The following is a 9,652-nucleotide window of genomic DNA, read 5'->3' on the forward strand; positions in this document are numbered from 1 at the left end:
ATTTCATTTTTGATAATTTTCAATTTTCTTAGATTCATACTTCATACATTCCATGTTCTGATTATTAATGGATGTTTACAGCTGTTTCTCTTCATTTTGAGATTTGCCCCATCAGCAAATGAAGGTCCCAAAGGTTTTACTATATTATCATTATAATATAGTAACTCTACTTTGAGGAGGCAGCTCTTCCCCAGTCGTATTCTGAATGCCTTCAACCTGAGGGGCTTATCTATCGGCACTATATCTGACAATGTTCTGGTGTTCTTCATCATGTTTAATTATTCTATTCTGGTGCTATCTGGCAGTGTTTTACTGCTTTCAGTGACTAAATGTTCGGAAGTAGCCCACCTCTTCTTCTTCCTAATCTGTCCTCATCTGGAAACTCAGCTGAAACCTGTCCACCATGGTGTCCTGCTAGTATTTAAAATACTCATGGCACAGCTTCCAGAATCACAGCAATACATAAGCCACCACAGTATGGAAAACTGACAGATGAGTGGTGGACATGCATATGAGGCAATTCAAAATACCATGGCTTAGGTCAGGCACACCTTAGTCCTCAAATTGGTATCTTTACTCTTGAACACTCTGAAGAGGTCTTATGCAGCAAATTTTCCTAGTGTAATAAGTCATGTCATTTTTTGACTGCTTCCATGATTGTTGATTGTGGATCCAAGCAAAACGAAGTCTTTGGTAACTTGAATCTTTTCTCCATTTATTATGATAATCTTATTTATTGGTCTACTTGTAAGGATTTTTGTTTTCTTTACACTGAGGTGCAACCCATGTTACAGGGCTGTGGTCTTTCATCTTCACCAATAAGGATTTTAAGTTCACTTCCCTTACAGCAAGCAAAGTTGTACCATTTTGCATATTACAGGTTGTTAATGCATTTTCCTTCAATCCTGTTGCCACACTCTTCTCATATAATCTGGCTTCTCAGATTATTTGCTCAACACACAGACTGAATAAGAATGGTGAAAGAATACAGCCCTGGTGCATACCATTCCTGGTTTTAAATCATTCAGTAGTCTCTTGTTCTGTTTGAACAACTGGCTCTTGGTCTACATACAGGTTCCTCATTAACACAATTAAATGTTCTGGAATATCCATTCTCCACAATATTATCTATGGCTTCTCATGATCCACAGTTGAGAGCCTTTGCAGTCAATTAAGCAATAGTACACATCTTTCTGGTATTCTCTGCTTTCTGCCCCATCAGCAAATGAAGATCCCAAAAGCTGTACTACATTGGTGTCATCACAGTCAACTCTACTTGGAGGAGGCAGTTCTTCCCAAATCACATTTTGAGTGCCTTCCAATCTGAAGGGTTCATATTCTGGTAAGACATCTGACAACAGTCGGGTGCTATTCTTCATGCTTTCATTTCACAGCATGATATCTGACAATATTCTACTGCTATTCATAAGATTTTCCATGCCTAAATATCCATAGTTCAACTCTCCTTCTTCCTGGTCTGTCTTACTCTGGAAGGTACACTGATACTTGTCCACAGTAGATGACCCTGCTGGTATTTATAATACTGGCAGCATAGATTCCAGCATCACAGCATCACACAAGCTACTACAGTATGACAACCTGACAGATAAGTTGTGATTTTTCAAGATTATTCACCATGAATTTAGTCATTTCACAAATATTTATCAAAGTGAGTGCTAAGCAGTGCTAGAGATACAGCAGCAAACAAGAGACAAAAACTTAGCCTTCATGTTGCTTAGTTTATTGGAATATACTATCACTGACTTCATTTTGTTTATCTGTTATTTTTTTGGTTATTTTTAATGGAACTTTGCATTTTAGTAATATTTTTATTTTTCTCTTTTATATTCTTGAGCTTACATAGCTTTTACTTTTCTTCTACTGTTGATCGTCATTAAACAATCTCTAAAAGAGATCCTATTTCTCAAATTTGCTCAAGACTATAGAATACTGTATACTTGTTCTGCAAAATATACTTCTGAAGGGGGAGATAACTTATCTCATGATGTTTTTATTTAACCTACCTTTGTACATTTTGTTTAATTTGAATGTTCTACAAATATCTCTCCTTTAATTTTCTCTTCCCATGGATCTGTGACTCCAGCCTCTCCTAGTTTTCCTCTTTCCTAAGTTTTACTCCTCTACTGTTCTTTCTTTAAAGAAACCGTACTCCCCAACAATTCACACTCTATACCCTCTGAATGCATTTACTACATATGTGGCACTGTAGGATTAGCACTGGACTGAGAACCACAAGGTCTGCAGTTTCAGTTCACCAGCTGATCCTTGGAAACCCTGTACAGGGTTGCTTTGAATTGGAACCGACTCAATGGCACTTAACAGCAACAGCATACTGGTAAGAGGTGCTCTGGTGGCACAGTGGGTTAAATGTTGGACTGCTAACTGCACTGTCAGCAGCTGAAACCTACCAGCTTCTCTGCAGGAGAAAGATGAGACTGTCTGCTTCTGTAAAGATTTACAGCCTCGGAAACCCTATGAAGCAGCTCACTATGTGTCAGAATCGATTCAATGGCAGCAGGTTTTTATTTTTTTTAATACTAGTAACAAATAATTTGCTTTTAGTTATCATTGTCTCCAGTGCCTAGAACAGTGCTAGATAAATTTTTGAAATGCTGAGTGAATAAATTCCATTTACATTTCAATCCTGAATATTGTTCCTGTGTTTCAGACTCATACTATCCATATCTCCAGACCCTCCACATGACATATTCAGCATCCATGCCTAAATCTTAACCTCACTGGCCCTCCTTTTATCTCTTCTAACATAAAAATAAAACAAACAAAAAAAAAAAACAACTAACAAACAAATCTATTTCTCTTCTAATAGCTTCTGTCTGGAAGAATTATGTTAGCATCTGTCAAATTATCCTCCCTCTTACTCCCATTTCATTTTTTGTTTGGCATAAGTACAAATAGCTCATATCTGAATCTAAAATCAGGAAATGGTCATGAATTTTATTTTGCCTATAAATATTAAGGCACTCTCTCTAGCTCAATGATCCTTAACTGGAGGTAGCACAAGCTGAGGAATGTGCAGGATCTGTTGGTAGTCCAAATGGAGAGGGTAGTACAAACCTGCACTCTGTGGAGACCAGGGAGGTACTTGTCAGGAGCCCCATGTAACAAAAACTGTCCATCCTAAAATGCCAAGATTGCCACAGAAACAATTCACCTAGCTTTTTTCCCCCTTGAGCCACAAGATGGCAATAAAGTCTAAGAAACTTTTGAAAGATTGCTTTCCTATTTTTTTGATTGAAAAGGATGAAAAACATTTTTAAATGAGGCTATGCATTGCAACTACCTTTTGTAATGGAGATGATGAATGATCCTTTCCAAATAAAAATTAAAATTAGATAAATAGAACAAAAAGTCCCACACTTGTGCTGATAACCTTATTCTGCTAAAAGGAGCAGACCTGACAAATTCTTCATTTCTTAATAACTTCATCTTTTATAAGGTCAAGTAAATAGTAGCAGCAATGGCATATTATACCACACAGTCATAAAGCTCTGGTGCCAAGTCTGAAGAACTAAGACATCAAACTAGCATCTTTTAAAAATATTCATTGAATATAAAACTGATGATCTTGTCTGGAAACCTTCATTCAATTCACAATAAAATATTTTTTAAAAAACCAAAAACAAGTAACAAGCAGCGACAATGATGAATAAGCCTACTTTTCTTGAGTGGCTTATTCTAAATTAGCTCCTATTCTAAAATGTTCTAAAATTGGCCCAGATTATGGAAATAAGAACTATGGTATTTCCCATTATGACAATGTGAAAATACATAATATTCTGAAACTAGGTTATGGTATGCTTAATTAAGACACCAATTATATAACTTTCAACAAAATGCTTATTTATTTTGAAAGCTTAGTTTACTAATTTGTTCCATAGAATGCATTTAGCTATTAAAGCATTAATAAGTCAATCTCTCCTTCCTAGGAGAGAAGCCTAGAAGTCAAGAACATTGTGCTCTAAAATCTAACTGTTTGGGTTTCAGTCTGAACTCTGGCATTTTGCATGTCTGTGACATTGGACAAGTTACATTACGTTTCTGTGACTTGATCTCCTAATTTGAAAATGAGAATTGCAAATTACAATAACATAGTTTTTGTATTAATTTACAGAAATTACACATATACAGAGAATGTTGTTGTTAAGTGCCATCAAGTTGATAACAACTCATAGCGACCCTGTATAGGGTTTCCAATGAGCAGCTGGTGGGTTTGAACCACTGACTTTGCAATTAGTAGTCCAGGGCTTATCCTAAAGTGCCACACCAGGATTCCATAAGGACAAGAGTCCTTTGTATAAGCTGATACACACACACACACACACACACACACACACACACACCCCGGGACTTTTTATAAAAGTTTGTGGTAAAAATAGCATTTAAAGATAATGGATTTTTTCAAAAACTTTTGAAGCCCCCTCTTATATGTTGTTAATAAATACACATATAAATAAAGTTTCTAAAACTTTACAGATAAAAAAATCTATCTTTTAATTCCATTTTCCCATGATCTTTTCAAGTCCCCTCCTGTGTGTATGTGTATATCTATAGCCATATAAGCCTGGCACGTAACAAACATTAAATAAATGTTAGTAGTGGTAATTGCTGTCTATTATCATCATTAGTATTATTTACTCCTAGTTTTGGAAAATTAGTGCTAATACAGGGATCCCTTAGGTTAGAAATGAAGAAAGTGTTATCAGAGTTGAATCATGGCAACCGTATTTGATATCACAGTGGTGGTGGTGATGTGCCGTGGAGTCGGTACTGACTCATAGCGACCCTGTTCAGGGTTTCCGAAGCGGTAAATCTTTACAGGAACAGAAAGCTTCATTTTTCTCTCATGGAACAGTTTCAAACTGCTGACCTTCAGGTTCGCAGCCTGATTCGTAACCACTACACTACCAGAGCTCCTTTAATATCACAGTATCTAGATACTAATGATTTCTAGAGAAACAACCCTAAGGAAGCAAATCTCACTATGTGATGTGCCTTTGCAGGCTCCAGATCAATACATCTAAGTTACTTTCCAATTAGGGATCCTGTAGGATAAGCAAGCACTGGACTTTTTGAACCACAACCATAGAATATCTTCGCATATAAGATGAAAATATTCAAGAAGCACTTCTTACCTGCGTAACTGAGCATTTTCACTTCTTAGTGGTTGCATGGCTAGTGCTATTTCAACTTGGATATTTTTGTCTCCACTTGTTGGAAGCAGTGATACGCATGCCTCTACTTCTGTAACCAACCTCTGAATTTCTGAATCCCCTAAAAGAGGCAGAAGAAATCAGCAAAAAAAAAATTTAGTAAATTGTTTGGGGTAAGGTATGCAAGGAGTCCTGGTGGTAGAGTAGACTTAATTGGCAGTTTGACTCTGGTAGCTTCTTTGAAGCAGAAAGATGCAGTCTGCTATTGAAAAGACTTGCAGCCTTGATAATCCAATGGGGCAGTTCTACTCTGTCCTATAGGGTTGATATGAGTTGGATGTACTCTATGGCAGTAGCATTTTTAAAATTTTTACTAGTATAAATTACTGGTAGTGTGTCATGGAGTTGATTCCAACTCATAGAGACCCTTTTCATAGGGTGTCCAAGGCTGTAAATCTTTATGGGAGTAAAGTCTCACCTTTTTTCCACCAAGCATCTGGTGGACTCAAACTGCCGCCCTTGCAGTTGGCTGTCCAATTGTCACCCACAACGCTACCAGTGCTCCATTATGTATTAATAAAAAAGAAAATTTTTATAGATTTTATATGTAGTTACAAGTCACTCCTCAGAAACCCTATACAGGGTCGCTATGGGTAAGAACTGACTCGATGGTACTCAGCAGCAACATAAATATAGCCAAGTTTGCTGGTAAGTGCTAACTCATAACCACTCTGCATAGGGTTTCAACTGCCAACCTTGCTGTTAGCAGTCCAGTGTTTCCAGTGCTTATTATCCTAAAGCACCACACCATATTTGCTATAAATAAATTCAACTCAATTATTTACAAGTCCCATTTTTCTTTTTCTTGCTGCCTGCTGTTTGTTTACTCAGAATTCTAAAGCTATTAAGGTTAATAAATTAAAGATTAAGCAAAATCCAGAGGATTAAAATAGCGATTGTCTTCAGTTAAAGAATCTAGCAGGAAGGTAATTTCCACATACCTATTTAGCGTAGTGGTTACGAATCGGGCTGCGAACCGGAAGGGCAGCAGTTCGAAACTACCAGCTGCTCCGCGGGAGAAAGATGAGGCGATCTGCTCCCGTAAAGATTTACAGCCTCGGAAACCCTATTCAGGGTCGCTATGGGTCGAAACCAACTCGACAGCACTTAACAACAACAACAACAACATAGCTGCGTGGCACTGTAGGTTAATGTACCAGACTGCAAAGCCGTTTGAACTGCAAGGTCGGTTGTCCAGGCTCGCCAATGGCTCCTCGGAAACTCTATACAGGGTCTCTATGGGTTGGAACTGACTCGACAGCACTTACCAACAACAATAGCTGCTCCTCAGCAACCCTATACAGAGTCACTATGATTCAGAACTGACTCGATGACACTTAACAACTAGTTCATATTAACCAGAGGACAATATTGGAGTCCTATCATTCCTTACAATGAGCTCTGGTAGCGTAGTGGTTACGAATCGGGCTGCTAACCTCAAGGTCAGCAGAGTTCAACAGCACCAGCTGTTCCGCAGAATAAACATAAGGATTTCTGCTCCCATAAAGATTTATAGCCTTGGAAACCCTACGCAAGGTGGCAGAGTCAGAACCGACTCCACGGTATACCACCACCATCATTACTTACAGTAGTAACATTCACAACACACCCTTAATTCTGGTATAAACAAATAATTTACCAAAGATGACTGATTTAGTAAAATAGTGAAAGTCTGCTAAGATTAGGTTTCATTATTTAATTTTATAATAGATTTAATCTAAACAGACACAGCTCATTTGATGTGACATCCTGCTGTTAGTTGTGTGAAGTGGATGTTTTTGGAGGTGACAAGCAGATACAGGTGGAAGGCAGATATTATTCTCTTTATTTTTGGTTCCCTTAAAATATCTGTGAACTGACACATTTAAGAATGATAATGTTAACTTTGATATCCAAAAGAGGTAGAAAATATGTTCTACGTTAGAAAAATTGCTCAAGCCTCAGATGCCTCATCTATAAAACAGGAGAAATAAGTATCACACAGGGTTGCTGTGAGGATTAAGGAGATAATACGTATAAACCAGCATAGTGCCAGGCACATAGTAAATAAGTGACAGCATCACTCAACGACTGCTATGTTGATATTATCACTGTCACCATGATGTAAGTATCCAGATAGAGAATATTAATAAATTAAAGGTCTGAAAACAGCAATTTTAACAGGCTGACAATCTGGATTAATGGTGTTACTATTTTCCTGTAGCTACACTTGAATTTGTTGTTTTTGCGTCAGTTGGCAAATATTATTCCATCAGTGCTTCCACAATCAGTTTCCCAAGTTAACAAATCTGTCATTTACTCCAAGAAAAATCCATTGCTTTAGAAAATACAGAAATAATGAAAACTAATGAATACAACCTGGCTCAAATATCACTCAAGTCCACCTAAGACATTTTTCATGATTTAATTGAATAAAAATCTTGAAAGTAAACAGTACAAGGTTTTGGCTACTTCACTATGATCTCTTAAACAAAGTTAACAGTGGGTTGGTTACTAAACAGGTGATGGGGTGAAAATTTCAGCATCCTTTTAAAGTGGGAAAAATAATCAGCCCATTCCAGGTAATTAATTATTCATCTTTTGGGTGCCTCTGACCCCTAAATTTTTATCTCCACAAATTCTCTTTGGTTAAATCTTTTCAAAGGCTCTTTGGATCAAGTAGAATGAATATATACTTCCAATAAAAAACTGTCTGATATTCCCTAACACATTTCTGGTGTGGTGCTGTGGGTTAATGCGCTGGACTGCAAAGTCGTTTAAATCTCAAGGTCGGTGATTCAAGCTCACTAGCCGCTCCTTGGAAACCCTATATAGGGCTGCTATGGGTCGGAACCAACTCGACAGCATTTAACAATAATAACACCACCACATTTCAAAACCACAGGTTGGGGGAGGGGTGTTTGGCATCAAAACCTTAAAAAATAAGCATAAAAGGACTTTCTTTTTTGGCTTAAGACATAGTTTTCTGAAAAAACACCCCAATTCCATATCGATATTCTAAGTTTAAATGAAGGCTAAATAATGACACTGCTATTTAGCATACCACTATACACGAGTCCTGTTGTAGGGCTATAGGATAAGCATTGAACTGCTAACATCAACTTCAGCTGTTCAATCCCACTAGCAGAGAAAAGATCAAGCTATTTGTGCCCATAAAGATTCATCTTCTCAGAAACCCTACAAAGGGTCACTAGGAGCTGGAATTAAAACGATGGCAGTGGGTTGGGTTGAGTTTTTGGTTTATGCTACAGAAAAATATAAAGAATGAGCTTATCTACCTTGTTCTGCTACCAAGGCTTTGAGCTCTCCCAACAAATACTTTAGAGTTCTAATTTTTTCAGTAGTCTGATTCACATTTTTTGCCTTGTGTGAATCCTTAACTGTCCTTGCCTCTCGCATCCATACGTTTAAATCCTTTCCTTCACTTGTGGCTTCTCCGCTGTGTTCCCTGGCACATTTTTCTTCATTAGTGGCCAAGAAAGCCTGCAGTGATCGAGTGGGGCTTTGGTGTGTCTGATTGTCCAGATTAGTATCTTTTCCATGAGAATGCAACAAAGTCATATATGTTTGAAAACACTTTAGTAGGTCTGCTTCCTTAGGAACTGCTTGTAGTGGCCGAATTCCATTAGCAAGACCTAGATGCTGACACGTTGGAACAGCTGATTCATCAGTTCTGAGTAGGCTGCAAGGAACTCCAGGACTGCTGTTGAAGGAATCCTTTGGACCATCAGTAGAATTCACAGAAACTGTTTTACCTTCTGATTCAAACTGGTTATCACTCTCAGTCTGAGCTTCCTAAAGAAGGAAAAAAATAAGTTACATCTTTAAAAGAGCAAGCACTGAGCTTTAGGCATTGATCAGAGTAAATTCAAGCCAGTAATATTAGAAAATGACTTTCAGCATGATGGAGTTCCAGATGATCAGTAAGTAGGCTGGATTTCTCCTGATAAAATAAACAGTGTAATTTTTGAAAGTTTAAGTAGTTCACTTGGCAAGATGGATACATTATAGAGCTGTGACTAAGAAGATTCTTTGCAAATACCTCAAACTGTTTAAAGTCATCAAACTTTAGTTGTGTTCAACAAGGCAATTTGGGAAATTTTAAGGAAATAAGCTCAGGCATACATAAACATACTTATAATCAAAATATTACAGCAGCAAAATCCTGCCTGTTATCAAAATGTCTACCCATAGATGAACAGTTACACCAGCTTATGGTATATCCACTTAATAAAGCAATAACCACATATTAAAAATCTGCAAAAGGTCTATTTTAATAGTGAAAGAGGTTTACAATAAAGTAAAATGTTAAGTGACAAAAAGTATAAAAAGCTGCATAAAATTTAATTATAACTGTATTTAAAAACAAACCTAAAAAAATCCTGACAAAAAGATAAAAA

The 9,652-nt window shown here is 37.2% G+C and overlaps 1 protein-coding gene across 1 annotated transcript in view; it reads right to left on the reverse strand.

Annotated features, from left to right (window-relative positions):
• The window catches only part of CCDC14 (coiled-coil domain containing 14), a 79,335-nt gene that overhangs the window by 36,933 nt on the left and 32,750 nt on the right, over positions 1 to 9,652 (reverse strand). The window contains exons 7-8 of the mRNA XM_006869369.1: positions 8,531 to 9,047; positions 5,175 to 5,313 (exon numbers count right to left, since the gene is read on the reverse strand). Coding sequence (XP_006869431.1) covers positions 5,175 to 5,313; positions 8,531 to 9,047 — 656 coding nt within the window. The remainder of the gene's footprint in view (positions 1 to 5,174; positions 5,314 to 8,530; positions 9,048 to 9,652) is intronic.

Source organism: Chrysochloris asiatica, unplaced genomic scaffold, assembly GCF_000296735.1.
Source record: "Chrysochloris asiatica unplaced genomic scaffold, ChrAsi1.0 scaffold00130, whole genome shotgun sequence".
Lineage (NCBI taxonomy): Eukaryota > Metazoa > Chordata > Mammalia > Afrosoricida > Chrysochloridae > Chrysochloris > Chrysochloris asiatica.